We start from the raw sequence: 20,998 nt of genomic DNA, 5'->3' as shown, positions 1-20,998 counted from the left end.
CTCTTAAGGGGTATTTGGGCCTTGCCCACTCTAACTTATTCATATTGGAAAGGGCTGCCATGTGGGCAGCCTGGGCTCAATTCCTGGCTCATACACCCCCCCCCCATAATAATTATAAAATACGATTTATAAAAATATGGGAAAAAGCCCACACCTCAACAGTAGTAAGCTCCAAAGCCAGGAGACACTCCTAGATATAGTAGAATGAACTCAGAGTAGTGTCCACAAAAGTGGGAGAAAAACAAACAAACTAAAAATATATAAAAAATCTATACAGATTATTTTACTACCAAGAAAAAAATAGAAAAAATGTGTTTAAAAGAAACAGACAAATCTAGTGAGTTTGCCAGACTGCACGCTTTTTCCCAGCAGGTAGCGAGCGATCTTGAGGCATCTCCACCCTTCAGTCTCTCCACTCCCCAACTGCAGCAGCTCTCTGGGCAGCTGCTGTGCATTGTTATGGGGTTGCTCCTTGGGGGCCACGGTGAAACAGTTGTACCCAGCGTGCGGGACATGGAAACCAACATAGCTCCAGGGGGAGCAGCTGATCCTCAGTGTTCAGCGCCTGGTGGATCTACCTTTCCCTGTGCCCGATGGGATGGCCATTCTTGGTGCCTGGTCAGAGGCTTTTCATGGTGGATGGCTAGGTGCGCCTCTGAACTCCCAGTGTGTGCCACCAGCTGTGGTGTGGCTTAGGGTGACCTCCCTAACCTGTAGCTGAGGCAGGCTGGAGCGGAGGGACTGTCGCTTCCCTCAGATTCTCACTTCCCAGTGTGCCACTGCCCATACCTGGTGGGGATCACGGCCAGTCAGACCCATCCTGCTCTCCCCATTTCAGTCCTGCCTCTGCCTCTCTCCTCCGGAAGAAGCACTGGTGGCCATCTTTGGTCACTCATCCTCTAGGACCACAGTCCCTGCCATTTTTTCCCTGTCCCCTTCTAGTCCCATGGAGCTGTAGTGGATTTAGTCCTCCCCACTTCACCATCTTCCCGAAAGTCTGGTTCATGTTTTTTAATCCATTTTGTCCATCTCTGTCTTTGATTGGAGAGTTTAATTCATTGACATTTTAAGTCAGTACTGATAACGCAGGACTTTCTTTTGCCATTTTGCTATTTAAAATAGGCTTTATATTTCTTAGACCTTTTTTGACCTTCGGTTCTTCCATTAGTGCCTACTCTTAAATTTATTTGATATTTTGTTTTACCATATTGAAGCCTTCTCTCTTCTACGTTGATTTTTTTTTCTATTTTATTTGTAGTTACCATGGGGTTAGACTTTAACATCCTAAGTATATAATAATCTTATTTTATACCAACTGAAGTTCAAGAGCATACATAAATATTTTTCTAACCCCCTGTCCCTCCACCTTTTTTTTTAGTACTTTTTACCACTTAGGTCTTTGTACATTGTATGCCAAAAGCATAGATTTGTCATTACTTTTCATGCAATTGCATTTTAGCGTTTGTGGGAAGTAGGAAGTGGAGTTACATACCAAACATTGCACTATAATAATACTGGCATTTATAATTACCCAATGAGTTACTTTTATTGCAGGTCTTTATTTCTTTATATCAGTTTGAAGACAGTATCTAGTGTCCTCTTCTTTCAGTCTGAAGAACTTCTTTTACATTGTCTGTAAGGCAGATCTAGTGGTTATGAATTCCCTCAGCTTGTGTTTGTCTAGGAATGTCTTAATCTCTCCCTCATTTTTCAAAGAAAGTCTCATTAGGTATAATATTATTTGATGGCACTTGTTTTCTTTCACCTTTTAAGTATTTCAACCTACTACCTTATTCTTTCCATGGTTTCTAATGAGAAATTGGCATCCCATCTTATTGGGACTCCCTTGTATATAATGTATTTCTTTTGTCTTGTAGCTTTCAGAACTCTTTCCTTGTCCTTTGTGTTCAAGAAAGTGATCGGTATATGACAGGGTGTGTTTTTCTTCGTGTGTTTTTCTTCGTGTTTGTCCTCCTGGTGTTCTCTGGTTCCTTGGATTTGCATATTCACATCTTTGTTATTATTTTTTCTAATGGTCTTTCTGGCCCATTCTCTTCTTTTCTTTGAGGACTCCCATATTGCATATGTTCATATGCTGGATGGTGTCTCAGTGATATCTTAGGCTTTTTTCAATTTTTGCAATTCTTTTTTCTTTCTGCTTCTCAGCCTGGTTTATTTCAAGTGTCTTGTCTTCAGGATACTTGAAATAAACCACGAGGCTCATCTAGAGCCTCTTTTATAGCTCACTAAAGCTGAGCTTTCTTAGCCTGCCTAGCAAACGCAGCCCTGCACCTAACTGTCCCCCGCAGCCCTGAGGAAGTATAGCATCTTCTCTTTTCTTCCTCTTATCTGAGATGGACTGAAACAATAGCTACCATCAGGCCTGCCATGGGAGTGGGGTATAGGTGCTGGTAGCAGCAGTGTAGAGAGAGCAGTTTTCTTTTCTTTACTGTAATTTATTAGCCTCTTCCTCCTCCTCTTCCCTGGGTGCTGTACAATGTTCTTCTGGCCTCTGAAATTTCAAAATAGTTGTTTCAGATTGTTCCTGCCTGTTTGATAGTTGTTCTGGTGGAAGGACAATGTCCTGGGGCACCTTACTGTGCTATCTTCCCGTAGTCCTACTCTTCCTTGTCTGTCTTCATTCTTGGAGGATTTTTAAGGATTTTTTTTTTTTAATCTAAGAATACTGTTCACACTTAAGATAGGAAAATAATACAAACTCCATGTAGAGAATTCTTTACCACCTCCATATACCCAGATCTACGAATTTTAATATTTTGCCACTTGGCCATATCATTCTATTTATCTGTCAGTCTATTTATCAATTCATTTTCTAAACACTTTAAAGTAGGTTGTGTACATCATGCTGTTTGAACACTTAATATTGCCATGTGTATTTCCTAGGAACAAGGATATTCACTTATGTAACCACGTTAAGTGCAGTTCATGAAATTTAACCCTGATATAAAACTTTCAGTCTGTAGTCCAATTTTTCATATGTCCCATTAATGTTCTTTTGAGCCTGTTCTCCTTTGCTAGATCCCATCTGGAATGATGTATTGCATTTAAGTGTCATTGTCTCTATAGTTGCTTTTTCTTTTTTCTTTTTTTTCTTTATTTAAATTGTGGGAACATATATACAACAAACTTTCCCATCTCAACCACTCCCCAGTACACCTTCAGTGGGATTAATCACATTCAAGATATTACAGTACCCCTACCACTTTCCATTATAAAAACTTTCCTGACTTCCTGAACAGAAACCCTATGCCCATGGGCAGATGAGTAAAGAAAAAAAAGGAAAAATAAATAGATGAATAATGGGGGGGGATAAGGGATAAAAAAAATTGAGTTGATTGAAATACTAGTGGTCAATTACAGGGAGAGGTAAGGGGTATAGAATATATGAGTTTTTTTTTTATATATATATAGAATATATATATATAGAATATATGAGTTTTTCTTTTTCTGGAGTGATGCACATGTTCTAGAGATGATCATGTTGATGAATACCCAACTGTGATGATATTGTGAGCCATTGATTGTATACTGTGGATAGACTGTAAGTTTGTGAATATTTCTCATAAAAATATTTAAAAAATAAAAAAAAAACCCTGTATGCATAATGATACCTTATTTTGCTATATTTCTCTTCCCACTTTTGGTTAAGGAGTCATTGATCCTTGGTACCCCATTTCTCCTGCTCCTCACTCTTGGTAACCTGTGCTCTACTTTCTGTCTTTATAGGCTTCCATACTCTCCAATATTTCTTTTTATATCCTTCCATTTATTATGTCTTCTTTAATTTCTTTCACTGTATATATTTTTAACATTTAAAAAAAATTTTTTTATTAATTAAAAAAAATTAAGACAAAACATTAAGATATCATTCCATTCTACATATACAATCAGTAATTCTTAATATCATCACATAGTTGCATATTCATCATTTCTAGAACATTTGCATCGATTTAGAAAAAAAATAAAAAAGACAACAGAAAAAGAAATAAAACGATAACAGAAAAAAAAAGATTATACATGCCATACCCCTTACCCCTTGCTTTCATTTACCACTAGCACTTCAAACTAAATTTATTTTTAACATTTGTTCCCCCTATTATTTATTTATTTATTTATTTTAATTAATTAAAAAAAACAACATTTAGAAATCATTCCATTCTACATATGTAATCAGTAATTCTTAATATCATCACATAGATGTATGATCATCATTTCTTAGCACATTTGCATCGATTTAGAAAAAGAACTAGCAAAACAACAGAAAAAGATATAGAATGATAATATAGAGAAAAAATAAAAATAATAATAATAAAGAAAAAATATATAGATAGATAAAAAAATACAAACAAACAAACAAACAAAAAAACTATAGCTCAGCTGCAGCTTCATTCAGTGTTTTAACAAAATTACATTACAATTAGGTAGTATTGTGCTGTCCATTTTTGAGTTTTTGTATCTAGTCCTGTTGCACAGTCTGTATCCCTTCAGCTCCAATTACCCATTATCTTACCCTGTTTCTAACTCCTGCTGGTCTCTGTTACCAATGACATATTCCAAGTTTATTCTCGAATGTCGGTTCACATCAGTGGGACCATACAGTATTTGTCCTTTAGTTTTTGGCTAGACTCACTCAGCATAATGTTCTCTAGGTCCATCCATGTTATTACATGCTTCATAAGTTTATTCTGTCTTAAAGCTGCATAATATTCCATCGTATGTATATACCACAGTTTGTTTAGCCACTCGTCTGTTGATGGACATTTTGGCTGTTTCCATCTCTTTGCAATTGTAGATAATGCTGCTATAAACATTGGTGTGCAAATGTCCGTTTGTGTCTTTGCCCTTAAGTCCTTTGAGTAGATACCTAGCAATGGTATTGCTGGGTCATATGGCAATTCTATATTCAGTTTTTTGAGGAACCGCCAAACTGCCTTCCACAGTGGTTGCACCATTTGACATTCCCACCAGCAGTGGATAAGTGTGCCTCTTTCTCCGCATCCTCTCCAGCACTTGTCATTTTCTGTTTTGTTGATAATGGCCGTTCTGGTGGGTGTGAGATGATATCTCATTGTGGTTTTGATTTGCATTTCTCTAATGGCCAGGGACATTGAGCATCTCTTCATGTGCCTTTTGGCCATTTGTATTTCCTCTTCTGAGAGGTGTCTGTTCAAGTCTTTGGCTCATTTTGTAATTGGGTTGTCTGTCTTTTTGTTGTTGAGTTGAACACTGTCTTCATAAATTCTGCATACTAGACCTTTATCTGATATGTCGTTTCCAAATATTGTCTCCCATTGTGTAGGCTGTCTTTCTACTTTCTTGATGAAGTTCTTTGATGCAAAAAAGTGTTTAATTTTGAGGAGCTCCCATTTATTTCTTTCTTTCTTCAGTGCTCTTGCTTTAGGTTTAAGGTCCATAAAACCACCTCCAATTGTAAGTTTCATAAAATATCTCCCTACATTTTCCTCTAACTGTTTTATGGTCTTAGACCTAATGTTTAGATCTTTGATCCATTTTGAGTTAACTTTTGTATAGGGTGTGAGATACGGGTCCTCTTTCATTCTTTTGCATATGGATATCCAGTTCTCTAGGCACCATTTATTGAAGAGACTGTTCTGTCCCAGGTGAGTTGGCTTGACTGCCTTATCAAAGATCAAATGTCCATAGATGAGAGGGTCTATATCTGAGCACTCTATTCGATTCCATTGGTCGATATATCTATCTTTATGCCAATACCATGCTGTTTTGACCACTGTGGCTTCATAATATGCCTTAAAGTCCGGCAGCGTGAGACCTCCAGCTTCGTTTTTTTTCCTGAAGATACTTTTAGCAATTCGGGGCACCCTGGCCTTCCAGATAAATTTGGTTATTGGTTTTTCTGTTTCTGAAAAGTAAGTTGTTGGGATTTTGATTGGTATTGTGTTGAATCTGTAAATCAATTTAGGTAGGATTGACATCTTGACTATATTTAGTCTTCCAATCCATGAACACGGTATGCCCTTCCATCTATTTAGGTCTTCTGTGATTTCTTTTAACAGTTTTTTGTAGTTTTCCTTGTATAGGTTTTTTGTCTCTTTGGTTAAATTTATTCCTAGGTATTTTATTCTTTTAGTTGCAATTGTAAATGGAATTCGTTTCTTGATTTCCCCCTCAGCTTGTTCATTGCTGGTGTATAGAAATGCTACAGATTTTTGAATGTTGATCTTGTAACCTGCTACTTTGCTGTACTCATTTATTAGCTCTAGTAGTTTTGTTGTGGATTTTTCCGGGTTTTTGACGTATAGTATCATATCGTCTGCAAACAGTGATAGTTTTACTTCTTCCTTTCCAATTTTGATGCCTTGTATATCTTTTTCTTGTCTAATTGCTCTGGCTAGAACCTCCAACACAATGTTGAATAATAGTGGTGATAGTGGACATCCTTGTCTTGTTCCTGATCTTAGGGGGAAAGTTTTCAATTTTTCCCCTTTGAGGATGATATTAGCTGTGGGTTTTTCATATATTCCCTCTATCATTTTAAGGAAGTTCCCTTGTATTCCTATCTTTTGAAGTGTTTTCAACAGGAAAGGATGTTGAATCTTGTCAAATGCCTTCTCTGCATCAATTGAGATGATCATGTGATTTTTCTGCTTTGATTTGTTGATGTGGTGTATTACATTAATTGATTTTCTTATGTTGAACCATCCTTGCATACCTGGGATGAATCCTACTTGGTCATGATGTATAATTCTTTTAATGTGTTGTTGGATACGATTTGCTAGAATTTTATTGAGGATTTTTGCATCTATATTCATTAGAGAGATTGGTCTGTAGTTTTCTTTTTTTGTAATATCTTTGCCTGGTTTTGGTATGAGGGTGATGTTGGCTTCATAGAATGAATTAGGTAGTTTTCCCTCCACTTCGATTATTTTGAAGAGTTTGAGGAGAGTTGGTACTAATTCTTTCTGGAATGTTTGGTAGAATTCACATGTGAAGCCGTCTGGTCCTGGACTTTTCTTTTTAGGAAGCTTTTGAATGACTAATTCAATCTCTTTATTTGTGATTGGTTTGTTGAGGTCATCTATTTCTTCTTGAGTCAAAGTTGGTTGTTCATGTCTTTCCAGGAACCTGTCCATTTCATCTAAATTGTTGTATTTATTAGCGTAAAGTTGTTCATAGTATCCTGTTATTACCTCCTTTATTTCTGTGAGGTCAGTAGTTATGTCTCCTCTTCCATTTCTGATCTTATTTATTTGCGTCCTCTCCTTCTTTTTGTCAATCTTGCTAAGGGCCCATCAATCTTATTGATTTTCTCATAGAACCAACTTCTGGTCTTATTGATTTTTTCTATTGTTTTCATGTTTTCAATTTCATTTATTTCTGCTCTAATCTTTGTTATTTCTTTCCTTTTGCTTGCTTTGGGGTTAGTTTGCTGTTCTTTCTCCAGTTCTTCCAAGTGGACAGTTAATTCCTGAATTTTTGCCTTTTCTTCTTTTCTGGTATAGGCATTTAGGGGAATAAATTTCCCTCTTAGCACTGCCTTTGCTGCGTCCCATAGGTTTTGATATGTTGTGTTTTCGTTTTCATTCGCCTCGAGATGTTTACTAATTTCTCTTGCAATTTCTTCCTTGACCCACTTGTTGTTTAAGAGTGTGTTGTTGAGCCTCCACGTATTTGTGAATTTTCTGGCACTCCGCCTATTATTGATTTCCAACTTCATTCCTTTGTGATCCGAGAAAGTGTTGTGTATGATTCCAGTCTTTTAAAATTTGTTAAGACTTGCTTTGTGACCCAGCATATGGTCTGTCTTTGAGAATGATCCATGAGCACTTGAGAAAAAGGTGTATCCTGCTGTTGTGGGATGTAATGTCCTATAAATGTCTGTTAAGTCTAGCTCATTTATAGTAATATTCAGATTCTCTATTTTTTTATTGATCCTCTGTCTAGATGTTCTGTCCATTGATGAGAGTCTTGAATTGAAGTCTCCAACTATTATGGTATATGTGTCTATTTCCCTTTTCAGTGTTTGCAGTGTATTTCTCACGTATTTTGGGGCATTCTGGTTTGGTGCGTAAATATTTATGATTGTTATGTCTTCTTGTTTAATTGTTCCTTTTATTAGTATATAGTGTCCTTCTTTGTCTCTTTTAACTCTTTTACATTTGAAGTCTAATTTGTTGGATATTAGTATAGCTACTCCTGCTTATTTTTAACATTTTTTATTGTTAAATATGTATACAAGAAAGCACTAAATTTCAAAGTTCATCCTAACAAGTAGTTGTAGAACAGATTTCAGAGCTTGATAAGGGTTACAGTTCCACAGTTCCAGGTTTTTTCTTCTAGATGTTCCAAGACACTGGAGACTGAAAGAAATATCAATATAATGATTCAGCAGTCGTACTTGTTTGCTAAATCCTATCTTCTCTGTTATAACTACTACTCTTTCTTTGCTTCTTCTCCCAGTCTTTAGGGGTATTTGGGCTATGCCCTGTCCAACTCCCTCATGTTGGAAAGGAGTGTTGATAATATGGGATAAGGCTATGAAACTGGTTGATGTTCTTGGAAAAGCTGGCCCCTCTGGGTTTCAAGACTTATTTGGCCTAGGAAGCCATCTTGTGGTTGTATATTTCTGAGAAGTAATCGTAGTATGTGAAACTTTGTAGAATCTCAGATACAGCCCTAGGTGTTATTTAGGGTTGACGAGAATGGTTTTAGTTGGAGTTTGGCAAATCATGGTAATGAGCAATATCTAGCTTAAGAGTAGCCTCCAGAATAGCCTCCTGACTCTACCCAAGCTCTCTTAGCCACTGATACCTCATTTTGCTACATTTCCCTTCTCCTTTTTGATTAAGAAGTTGTCAATCCGTTGGTGCCAGGGCCAGGCTCATTCCCAGGAGCCATGTCTCATGTAGGGGTAGAAGGCAATGACTTTACTTGCAGAGTTGGGCTTAGAGAGAAAGAGAGAGAGAGAGGCCACATCTGAGCAACTCTCCAATATTTGGATAGATAGTTTTGCTGGATATGAAATTTTGAGTTGACAGGTTTTTTTCCCTTTCTTCGCCAGCATTTTAAAGATGTTCCACTGTCTTTGGACCTCAATTTTCTCGATGAGATAATATTAATAGTCATTCATGTGAATTCCTCTCTGTGTAATACATGTTTTTTTCTCACGTTCTGTTAAAAGTTTTCTCTTAATCTTTGGTTTCTGGTAAATTGCCTATGGTATGTTTAGGTATGATTTTCTTTGTGCTTATCCTTCTTAGGGTTTCTGAGCTTCTTGAATCTATGTATTTATTTCTTTCATCACGTTTGGGAATTTTTTGCCATTATTTCTTCAAATTTTTTTTCTACCCATTCCCCTCTTTCCTCCCCTCTAGAATTCCAAATTATATATATATCAGTGCTTTCTTTCTGAAGACTTGTGTTCTGGGGCTGGCTGTCAGTGATCCTTGATCTTTGACTTTTCTGTCACATGCCAGTACACATGGTTGACCTCTCTCTTCTGGGTTCCTTTAACCTACATCTTCTGACTGCTGTCTCCATGGCTTTCTCTCTCTCTCTCTTTCTGTGGTCTTCTCCATAAGCCCTTAGTAATTGAATTAATATCATCCTGAGTCATTTGGGCCACATCTTCCAAAAATATTGATCCTTGTGGTTTAGAACACTCCAAACTCCAATTTTGTCACCCTTCTGATGTACAATAATAGGTGAACTCTTTGTTCAGTTCTTTAATCCTATAGCTGGGCAATTGGAGTCATTCTGCAAATGCATAGTAAGGGATCAACCAGAGATTTGAGCCAAGTTTATAGGCAAAATTTGAGACTTCCTCTCAGTGGCTTTTGTGCTTCTGGGATTCATTCTTCCTTTTCTCTCTCTCTCTCTTTTTTATAACTCCTGCATCAGGTTTATTTGTACAAATAACACAGGAGGACCCAGCCTTATGCAGATGGCAATTCAGGCGTCACAGCAGTCCTTCCATCTTCACATTGGCAAATGGAGGACTCTACCTAGGAGCCTTCATGGGAGCCTGGGCACCTTTCGGAGCCTGATTGGGAGCAGTAACCTGAGCCAGAGCTGGAGCCTGGGCCTTGGTTTGATCCTTGACCTTGGACTTCGGTTGATAGAATCTGAGACCCTTGGCGATGTGTGCACGAGCATGTTTCTTAAGCTTTGGTGGGCAGTGTAGGCAGGCCAGTTGAGCTTGTGGCTGCCACTCTTTAGGATCTTGGGCTTGATCTGTTTTAGTTTGTAAAAGCTGCTGAAATGCAATATACTAGAAATGGGGGCTTTTAAAAAGGGAATTTAAGTTGCAAGTTCAAAGTTCTAAAGCCTTGAAAAAGTCCAAATTAAGGTACCAACAAGAGGTTACCTTCACTCATGAATGCTAATGCTGGGAAGTCACATGGCTGGTGTCTTTTGGAGTCTTTGGGTTCTGAACACCCCTCAGCTGGGAAAGCACACAGTGACATCTGGTAGCTTTCTCTCCCAGCTTCTTCGACAACTTTCCCCAGGGGCATTTTCCTTCATTTCCAAAGGTCTCTGGTTGTGTGGGTTCTGTTGTTTCTGAGCTTTTCCCAAAATGGTTCCCTCTTAAAAGGCTCCAGTAAGCAACCTCACCTTGAATGATGAAGACACATCTCCATGGAAACAATGAAAAAAAGACCTGCTCAGCAATATTAAATGAGGATTAAAGAACTTGGCTTTTCTGGGATACACAACAAATTCAAACCAGCACAGTCTCCTTGGGCTTTACAATGACCTTGATGGCCTTTGCATGTGTGCTTATGGCCTTGACATTGTTGGCCTGCATCTTAAGGGCATTTTCCTCAAGAACTTGGGGTCCCCTCCCATTTAAGAGATTCATATCTTTGTGATAGGGGCTTCTTGATGCTGTTTCTGTGCCATTTCTGGGACTTGTTGTGCATGGTGTGGTTCTTGGATTTGGCCATGTCTACATCTGAAGGATGTAAGTACAAGAAATCAGGGCTTGCCACTCGTCAGGCTGGGCTCATCTCTGCCACCTGACCCTTACCTGCCCTTACTTTTGAGTTATGGTGGTTGCCCCTAACTCTGATCCAGTGGTGGATTAGAATTTTAATGGTTATGTTAAATGATTATATCTGCTTCATGCTTTCTAGGAAAATTTGAATATGTTAGAAATGTGATACATAATTTAAAAGAAGTAATATTTTTTTTTGCCTTGGTTTTATTTAGTTTTCCCTTGGGGATTGGCTAATGTGGGCCCCAAATTCATTAGTTTTTGTTTCTGTCATTACTTTTCATTTTCAGGAATCACTTGCCTTGCAATATCTGAGATCCTGTACTCTTTGTTTATATAGGTTAGTGTTGAAAGTCAACTCAAATCTCTGGCTGAACAACAATATCGCTTTTTTGTAATTGTTCTTTACCATCCTATTTAACTTACTGTGTGGCTTATTTGTTAACCCAGTCAGGCAGTTTTTGACATTTTGGGCAGGGTATTTCTTTGTTACATAGGATTGTCTTGTAATAAATTTAGTAGCATCCCCTTAGATGCCAGTACCATCTCCTCCTCCCCACCCCATAGTTGTAACAACCAAAAGTATCTTCTGGGGGCCCAAACTGCCATAGGTTAAGAACCACTGAGCCCAAGTCTAGTGAGGGAAAGATGTATAGGCTTCTTGGTGTTCTAATTATATTGTCACATTTATAGGTAAATAGTTCTTGTAAAGAAGGCAACTCCAAACAGAAGCAACCAAACAAGAAAAAGAGGATCATCTATGATACAGGTAATATTTCTTCTGAGGAGCTTTAAAGTTTAAAAATTATTTTTTATCTCTTAGAATAGTAGGGTTCTGTGTGAAATTAACAGTTGCTGTTAGAAGAGGAATCTATGTATTCAGATAATGTTTTAAGTAATTTTGTTTAACTGCAGAACTTAGAGTCTAAATATGTTAATGTATTAAAGATTCATTTAGAGAAGGTTATAGTATGTAGCATGTCTCAGATTTACTTTTATACAGTTTGTTTTAAAAACACTCCTTTTAACTTCTCTCCCATTTGTTTCTTGGAAATTGAATTTCATAATTGTGCCTTAGAGTATTGCTTTTAAAACAAAGATGTAAATAGAAAGTTGGCTTGGTTGAAAGGTTTGACCCTTTGTTGGATTTAAAAAGAATGAGCATAATTTAAAGACTTTTCTTTGAATATACTTTAAGATAGGGAACATGAAGTTTTCTTCATGCTTTTTATGATAAAATAATGGTAGAACTCAGAAAGTTTCAATTTCATTTTTTGTGGGGAAGATCCATCTGGTGTGAATTTTTAAGAGTAGTAAATTGGAAGCATATATAGATTGTCAAGATTTTGACAGTGATAGGAAAACTTCTGACTCTATTCTAAACATACTTGAGTGTTTACTGTCTGCCTTTAACTACTCTGCATTGTAAAGAACTTGAAAGAAGTACATTTCTCAGTTCCCCAGAAGTGTGCATCTTTTGGGAATCTGGAAAATATTTTTTGATACAATTTAAAACAGTGCAATTATAAAGGCATGATGCAGAGGTAGAGGAAGGACACTAAAGTCTATGGAATATCTATATGCACCAGGTATGGAGCTATGTACTTATATTTTGCTGTATTTATACTTAATATTTAAGTACTCTGAGCAAATAGTCTGGTAGGCATATACTGGCCTCCAATGAAGTCTATGCCCTAATCCTTGGAACTTGTGTATATGTTAGGTTACATGTCAAAGAGGATTTAAGGTTGCAAGTTGGATGACCTTAAAATAAGGAGATTATCTTGGATTATCTGGGTGGGCCCAGTTTAATTAATCACAGTGTTCTTAAAAATGGAAGATGGAGGTAGAAAAAGAGAGGTAGGTGGAGATTGATTACAGAAGTAGGTCAGGGAACCAGAGAGATGGTAGCATGAGAAAGACTTGGCCTTGATGTTGCTGGCTTTGAAGATAGAGGAAGATGGCCATGAGTCAAAGAGCGCTGGCAGCCTGGTAGAAACGAGAAAAGGCAAGGACATGGATTCTTTTCTAGAGCACCTTTATTTTAGCCCAATGAGACCCAGAGAACTGAAAGATAATGAATATGTGTTGTTTTAAGCCACTAAAATTGTGATAATTTGTTGTAGCAACAATGGAAAAGTGCATGGGCTTAACGGGTAGAAGTAATTGTAAGAACTCATGAAAGAGTTGTGTTTCAAAAAGGAGCTTGAGAAATTGTTTCATAAAGAGTGCTTTAAAAACACACTATATTAAAATAGTTCTTTTCAAAGTTTTCTTTTATTTTCCTCTCACATACAGATTCAGAATCAGAGGAGACAGTGCAGGTAAAACATGCCAAAAAGCAATCAGAAAAATTGTCTTCTAAACCTGGTAAAATTCTACGGCAGGATCCTGTTACATACATTTCAGAAACAGGTAAGTCTACTGAATATAGTTTTTTAGAGAGATCCAGTGTACTTGAGCTTCTCATTGGTGCCTACATGTGCCTCTATCACTTTTAATTGAATTTCTGTTTCCCTTTTTTGCTTTGTTGAGTTGTGTTTGTCAGGGGAAGGCTGTAATCATCTTTGACATTTTCTGTGGATGAAGGCAATCACGTACAGGGATTGAACTTTTGGTCAAAAATCCCAAAGCCTTTGACTTTTTTTTGCAGGGGCAGGCACTGGGAATCGAGATTTTTTTTTAAGTGCTCTGTATTGAATCATGTAAGTTAGAACTCTATCATGATTCCTATTTTAAATATTATTGGGTTTTAGAACTTCTTTATCAGGTAAGCTTTTATTGTACAGTCTAAGATCATAATTATCTAAGCAGATAATGGTTTTTAATGTTCCGGATTTGTAAAGGTAACACAAGTGTTACCTGACTCCCGGATACTCTGCTGATGTTTAAAGATTTTAGCATTGTCTTTTTAAATAAGGATTGTTTTGTATTTATTTCTCATCTATTTTAAGAGTGATCAAGAAACCTGGCATTTGCTTGGCCAAATTCTTGATTTTGAGGCTTGCTTTTGTGAAGCTTATGTATGTAGTGGAGAAGCTAAGCCTACCTATAGGTATACCTGAGAGTCACATCCAGAGGACCTCTTTTGTTGCTCAGATGTGGCCTCTCTCTCTCTAAGCCCAACTCTGCAAGTGAAACTATTGCCCTCCTCCCTATGCGGAACATGACATCCAGGAGTGAAAATTTCCCTGAAGGCGTGGGAGATAACTCTCAGGGATGAGTCTGGCCCTGGCACCGTGGGATCAACAATGCCATCCTGACCAAAACAGGGAAGCGAAGTGTAACAAAATAAGGTATCAGTGGCTGAGAGAGTTCAAATAGAGTCGAGAGGTTACTCAGGAGGTCACTCTTAAATGAAAGCTTCAGTTAGATATTACTACCTATCATAATTTGCCAGATCACAACCAAATCCATTCCTGCCTATCCTAAAGAACACCTAGGGCATTAATATATAAGATTCTACAAAGGTTCCATGTACTAGGGTAACTTTTCTAGAAACCTATACCTCCAGATGTGTTCCTGGACTCAGATAACTCCTGAAATGCAAAAGGGTAAGCTTCTCCAGAATATCAACTGATTCCATCCCCCATCCAAAATTATTGACAGTCCCTTCCAACATGAAAAAGTTAGAATGGGCATAGTCCAGTACCCCTGAAGAGTGAGAGAAAGATTAAAGGTGATGGTGGAGTTACACAAATAAGGTAGGGTTTAACAAATGAATATGATTGCTGAATCACTGTATTGATATATTTTTTTGGTATATAGTACCTTAGAACAGCTAGAAGTAAAAACCTAAAATTCTGGAATTGTAACCCATATCAAGCTCTGAAATCTGTTCTACAACTAGTTGTTGTGGTGTACTTTGAAATTTATTGCTTTCTTGTATAAATCTTATTTTGCACAAAAACGAAGGAAAAAAAGAGCAGTATAACAGAGAAGATAGGGTTTGCAAATGAGTATGACTGTGGAATCATTATATTGATAATCTTTTGGTCTTGTTTTGGAGCAGCTAGAAGAAAAAATGAAAAATCGTGGAACTGTAATCCATACCAAATTTTAAAATCTGGTCTATAACTACTTGTTAAAATGTACTTGGAAATTTATTGCGTTTTTGTATATATGTTATATATCACAATTAAAAAAACCCCAAAACCCCAAGACATTCATAAATAATGATGTACTACTCTTAATATTTCATAGTGTTAATGTTTCATTGCTAGTAATCTTTTACAGTGTTGATCCCTGAGTTGGATTGTCACCCTGGAAAAAAATCTAACTCAGGCGAGTTAGTTGTAAAGTCGTTTTGATTGTGACATTGTTATATTACCCTTGCAATTTGCAGGGCTGTTGCATTGGTTTCTATGTAGAAATGTTTGAAAGGTCTACAAAACATCTAACTCATCGATTTGTTCATTTTGAGGAAAACATCCAAAATCTTTTTTTTTTTTTTAGCACTCTGTCAGTGCTATTGCTAATGAAGTGAATACATCTGTTTTGAAGATTCATGGTGAAAATCACTTAATTATTTTTGCACAGCTTGTTACAATTTACATTCAACGAACATTTGTTGAGTGTATTTTGTATGCCAGAAAAAAGGTTGCTAGGGATACAAAAAATGACTAAAGACACCAAGTACTAAAGGAGTTGGTTGAAGTAGTCAAGGAGAGATCTTGATGGATGGGCTAAGGTTTGATTTGGTTTGTGAAGATTGAGCAAATGATGTAGGAGAAGAACATGTCAGATTAAGGGGACAGGATTACATCCAGTACAAGACTGATATGTTCATAGAATGCCAAAGAGATTACTTGCCTATGTGATGAGGAATAATGAGAGATAGATGAGACCAGCTTAGGGAAGTCCTTGAAAGCTAGGTAGATGAATTTAGATTTGACCAAGCAGGCAAAAGGAAAACATTGACATTTTTTAACAGAGTTGTGGAATGATGAAAATAGTACGGAGGGTAATTGCTAAATTATTAGTATTTGGATGGGTTGATAAATAGAGCAATCATTAATTAGGGAGGCTGAATAGGAAGTATTTTCAGTAGTCTAGGAGGAAAGTAACAAGAGCCTAAGAAGTTGGCAATAGTAAGGGACTGATCTGTATACATTTTGACTGATGGAGTATGTACTAGGTTTTTGAATTACCTGTAACCTTAATTTAGCCATGCTACCTGTAGTCCATTATTATGGACAATTGGAGAGTAGATATTATTAGTATGCTTAAGGGTTTTTTTAATAGTTGCTTTTTTGAGATATAATTTACATAACTATATAATTCACCTCTAAGGTTTTAATGTTATTGAACTTTGTGGATAAAGGCAAAGGTTTTTAGAGCAATAGTAACAGTAGAACTTCACTTATATGTACGGACTGTTACTTGATAGTATAAAGGTACTCATGGAAGGTAAATTGGTCAGTCAGTTGTGAATGAAACAGAAGAAAGTACTTTTGTTATAGAACGAATCTGGGACTTTTGAAAGTCAGAAGCCTGGCCTGGAGGTGCATTCTCGTATCTCTTCTTAACAGAATTGTAACTTTGGATTAAAGTTCAGGTTGTCTGTCTTCTTTCCCATAAGCCAGTATATGCTATATAAAGCATATACTGCATGTGCTTTATGGGAAGTATTAATGGAATGATGCACATGAAAGGGCCAGACCCAGTGCTTCTATGTTAATATGCATGCAAAAGGAAAAAAAAAAAAAGCCCATAGGCTGTTGAGACATATATTTGATAAAGTTGTTCAGAGTGTGCAAAGACAGTTATATAAGTGATGTGAACATATTTTCTGTAGAATTTTTGGTAAGTTAAGATGTTTCTTTGTTATGGCAGGTGACAGACTGACTCTTAACCTTTTTGTTCTATTGCTAAATATCTGCTCAGGCACATTGTGCAAATAAACTCTTCCATTAAGAGGTTCCCCTCTTAGATCCGGGAACCTTTGTGAAGTTTTGAATAAGTGGGAGGTTTATTATGTAACGAAGGTGGTGTGATCAAGCTTTCCAATGATACCCTGGAAACGTCAAAGTTAGTGTGCAGACAGCTGTGGCCTTCAACTGTGGATCAAGGCTGTCGTTATCTTGTGATTTTAGGTACACAAAACGGTCAGACAATTTAAGCCGTGATCTCAGATTTTCTTTAACATGCAGTTGTTTATTTTCAGCCAGGAATTTTTCAGTGTTATTTTCTGAAGAGATAGCTAGCATTTTATCCATTTTTTATAAACTTTAGGCAATGTTTGTGTCTTGCTTTCGATGGCATGCACATGTGGAAATGAACATTATTCTTTGTTTTAGCTAAAAATTTTAGAATGCAGTGTACCATCTTATGTGTACATTTAGTGTGGCACAGTAGTCTATTTTTTCTTAGAATTGAGACATAGGAAAGAAACTAGCTCTTTTTTGCCTGTTTTGTCTTCTCATACAATTGTATTTTTTGAAATGATAGGCTTATGTGAGGAAGAGAAATTTTCCCTCCGTAAAAGAGAATGAGACAGTTTTTAAAATGTCTACAATAATATTAGGACAATAAAGTCAGAAATGGAATGAAAAAGAGAGTGAACAAAAATGAGCAGTGCCACTTTTTGAAATTAATGCAAAAATTCGAAAGTAGTTGACTTTAAAATAATTCTTTTATCACTCTGATTTTTTCTTAAGTTAAAACTACAATTTTTCTATACTGTGTCATGAACATTTTCTTTTTATATTATCAGTATATGGTTAAATAAAAAATTTGTGGTAATAATAGCTTAAAAATAAAAATTCTAATCCAGAATTGTGTTTGGGGTATGGGAGCTTCTCAGTGAAAAGTATTCTCATGCTTCATTTTAAACAATCTGTGCATTTCAAAGGAAGCAATTTCTGCTTCATTTCCATGCTTAAAATTTTCTCTTATGCGTATCCTCTGCATTCTGATTTTAAAAACTAGCTTTTGGTTTCTTTTGGTATTTTTCTTGCATTGTAGCATGTATAGTGTTTAAGAGCATGAGCATTTGGACAGACTGCCTGGGTTATATCTTCACTTACCCACCCTAGTTTTCTCATATGAAAAATGGGCATATTACTGGTACCTCAATCAGAGGGCAATGTGATCAAATGAGATAATTAATGCTTTGAAAAGCAACTAAAATAGGATCTGACACATAATAAATGTTCATTAAGTATTAGTTGTTCTTCTTAGCTTTTGGTTTTATTGTATATCTCCATATGCCTGTAAAGACTGTGCTAAAGACATTTTGTTTTACTTAAGTCCTTATGGCTTACTGTTGATTATGTAATTGTGCTTTAGAAATTTGGAAATTATATTTGACCAACTTATGTTATAGATGTGTATTGCCCAGTATGTCATATTGGAGTGAAATTTGAGTATTAAAGACAGAAAATGTGGCTAGCCTGAATTAAATATTGTAAGTGTAAAATACACAGTGGAAGTCAGAGGCTTAATATGAAAAAAAAAAGTAAGCTATCTCATTAAAAGTTTTTTTAGTATTGATTCCATGTTGAAATGTTTTCAATGTATGAAGTTAAATAAAATAGATAAATTAATTTCACCTGTTTTCTTTTACATTTTTTAGTATGACTTTGTGGAGATTTAAAATTGCCTACGTGGTCTGTGTTTTATTTCTGTTTGCACAGTGCTGTTAGAAACAGTGGAAAACAGATTAAGGAAATAATCTAGGTTTCTAGTATTTTTGTTTATATTATACAGATTTTAGGTTATATTATTATGTAGATCTTTAGGCTTTCTATGTAGCTCCGTGACAGGTATTTTCATCATCATTTTGTTTGATTAAATGTCTTCTAGTAATACTTATTTTTAAGTAATTTGACCACATTAAGCTCTCAATTTAGAAGTAAAGTAAAAAAAAAATTGCTTATAAATATCTTCATAGCTAACCATTGACTCTAGTAAAATGTTCTTGTAGGTTGGTAAAAACCCAGATACTTGTTGTACTGGGTAAATATATTTGCCTTTAGCTGTTTAATGAAGTGAGAGACCTTGAGTTTTGTTTGGCAAAGATGACCTTTTCCTATGCTGTTTCATCAGGGGCTGCTGTTTGATTGAAAATGGTGGGGGGTTTTCCTGCCTGGAGAATTGTTTATAACTGATAATTTTAATTGAGTACATAAACAGAGGCAGTTTGTGCTCTTAAAGTTATAATTATTTTAGGGATGTTAAATAGGAAAAAAAATTGGGGTTGTTTTCTCCAGGTTATCATGTAATTTCCATGACATGTGGCTTGGAAAAATAGTAGCAGAAAATAGCACTGCTAATGTCTGTGTAACATTCTCTTTGCTACTTTTTAGAAATGTACACTTTTGTGTATGAGATGAATAGGAATGGATTTTGAATAGGATGGAGAACTTTTTCATAAAGTACTCAGGGAAATCTAGAGTGAGGCAGAAAATTTATTTGAAGAGGAAACTAAGAACTGTTTATTATATTTCTTTGATTTTACTTGTTGGGATATTAATATTGATTTGTGCAGTAAGATTCTGTATGAAAGAAATCAAGTTTAGAATTTTGGGAGCATGGAGGAAGTATTTAGATTTATGTTATTTTAAATTGCCCAAGTAGCACATTAACATATTCCCATTGAAAAAGAATTAAACAAATCAGATAAAAATATCCCATTTTCTCATGTACACTTTTCACTTTACAGAGCTAAATAAATAAATTTTGTCTATTTTTAAGTAAATGTACATATATATTTCAGTAACATCTTTTTATAAAATTTCTCTAGCTTTTTTTTTTTTTTTAAACTTTTTAATTGTGAAATAACAATAATTCCTTCTTCTTCCCTGATCCCCACAGGGCTATTTAGGCACTGCTCACTCTGACTTTTTTTTTTTTTTTTTTAAATTTTTATTTTTTTATTAACGGAAAGAAAAAAAAAAAGAAATTAACACAACATTTAGAAATCATACCATTCTACATATGCACTCAGTAATTCTTAACATCATCACATAGATGCATGATCATTGTTTCTTAGTACATTTGTATCGGTTTAGAGGAACTAGCAACACAACAGAAAAAGATATAAAATGTTAATATAAAGAAAAGAAATAAAAGTAGTAATAATAGTAAAAAACAACAACAACAAACAAACCAACAAGCAAACAAAAACAAAAAAAACCCTATAGCTCAGATGCAGCTTCAGTCAGTATTTTAACATGATTACTTTACAATTAGGTATTATTGTGCTGTCCATTTTTGAGTTTTTGTATCTAGTCCTGTTGCACAGTCTGTATCCCTTCAGCTTCAATTACCCATTGTCTTACCCTGTTTCTAACTCCTGCTGAACTCTGTTACCAATGACATATTTCAAGTTTATTCTCGAATGTCCGTTCACATCAGTGGGACCATACAGTATTTGTCCTTTAGTTTTTGGCTGGATTCACTCAACATAATATTCTCTAGGTCCATCCATGTTATTACATGGTTCATAAGTTTATCTTGTCTTAAAGCTGCATAATATTCCATCGTATGTATATACCACAGTTTGTTTAGCCACTCTTCTGTTGATGGAGATTTTGGCTGTTTCCATCTCTTTGCAATTGTAAATAATGCTGCTATAAACATTGGTGTGCAAATGTCCGTTTGTGTCTTTGCCCTTAAGTCCTTTGAGTAAATACCTAGCAATGGTATTGCTGGGTCGTATGGCAATTCTATATTCAGCTTTTTGAGGAACCGCCAAACTGCCTTCCACAGTGGTTGCATCCTTTGACATTCCCACCAACAGTGGGTAAGTGTGCCTCTTTCTCCGCATCCTCTCCAGCACTTGTCATTTTCTGTTTTGTTGATAATGGCCATTCTGGTGGGTGTGAGATAATATCTCATTGTGGTTTTGATTTGCATTTCTCTAATGGCCAGGGACATTGAGCATCTCTTCATGTGCCTCTTGGCCATCCGTATTTCTTCTTCTGGTAGGTGTCTAAGTCTTTTTCCCATTTTGTAATTGGGTTGGCTGTCTTTTTGTTGTTGAGTTGAACAATCTAT

At 36.0% G+C, this 20,998-nt stretch overlaps 1 protein-coding gene and 1 pseudogene across 3 annotated transcripts in view; one reads left to right on the top strand and one right to left on the bottom strand.

The window, feature by feature from the left end:
• The window catches only part of RFC1 (replication factor C subunit 1), a 125,571-nt gene that overhangs the window by 32,646 nt on the left and 71,927 nt on the right, over positions 1–20,998 (top strand). For all 3 annotated transcript variants that reach the window (XM_077136617.1, XM_077136616.1, XM_077136615.1), the window contains 2 exons: positions 11,690–11,765; positions 13,295–13,411. In XM_077136617.1, coding sequence (XP_076992732.1) covers positions 11,690–11,765; positions 13,295–13,411 — 193 coding nt within the window. The remainder of the gene's footprint in view (positions 1–11,689; positions 11,766–13,294; positions 13,412–20,998) is intronic.
• On the bottom strand, positions 10,001–10,946 carry LOC143663721 (large ribosomal subunit protein eL29 pseudogene; annotated as a pseudogene).

Source organism: Tamandua tetradactyla, chromosome 19 (assembly GCF_023851605.1).
Source record: "Tamandua tetradactyla isolate mTamTet1 chromosome 19, mTamTet1.pri, whole genome shotgun sequence".
Classification (NCBI taxonomy): domain Eukaryota; kingdom Metazoa; phylum Chordata; class Mammalia; order Pilosa; family Myrmecophagidae; genus Tamandua; species Tamandua tetradactyla.
The sequence above is the reverse complement of the archived record's forward strand: the minus strand, read 5'-3'. Positions and strand labels throughout refer to the sequence as shown.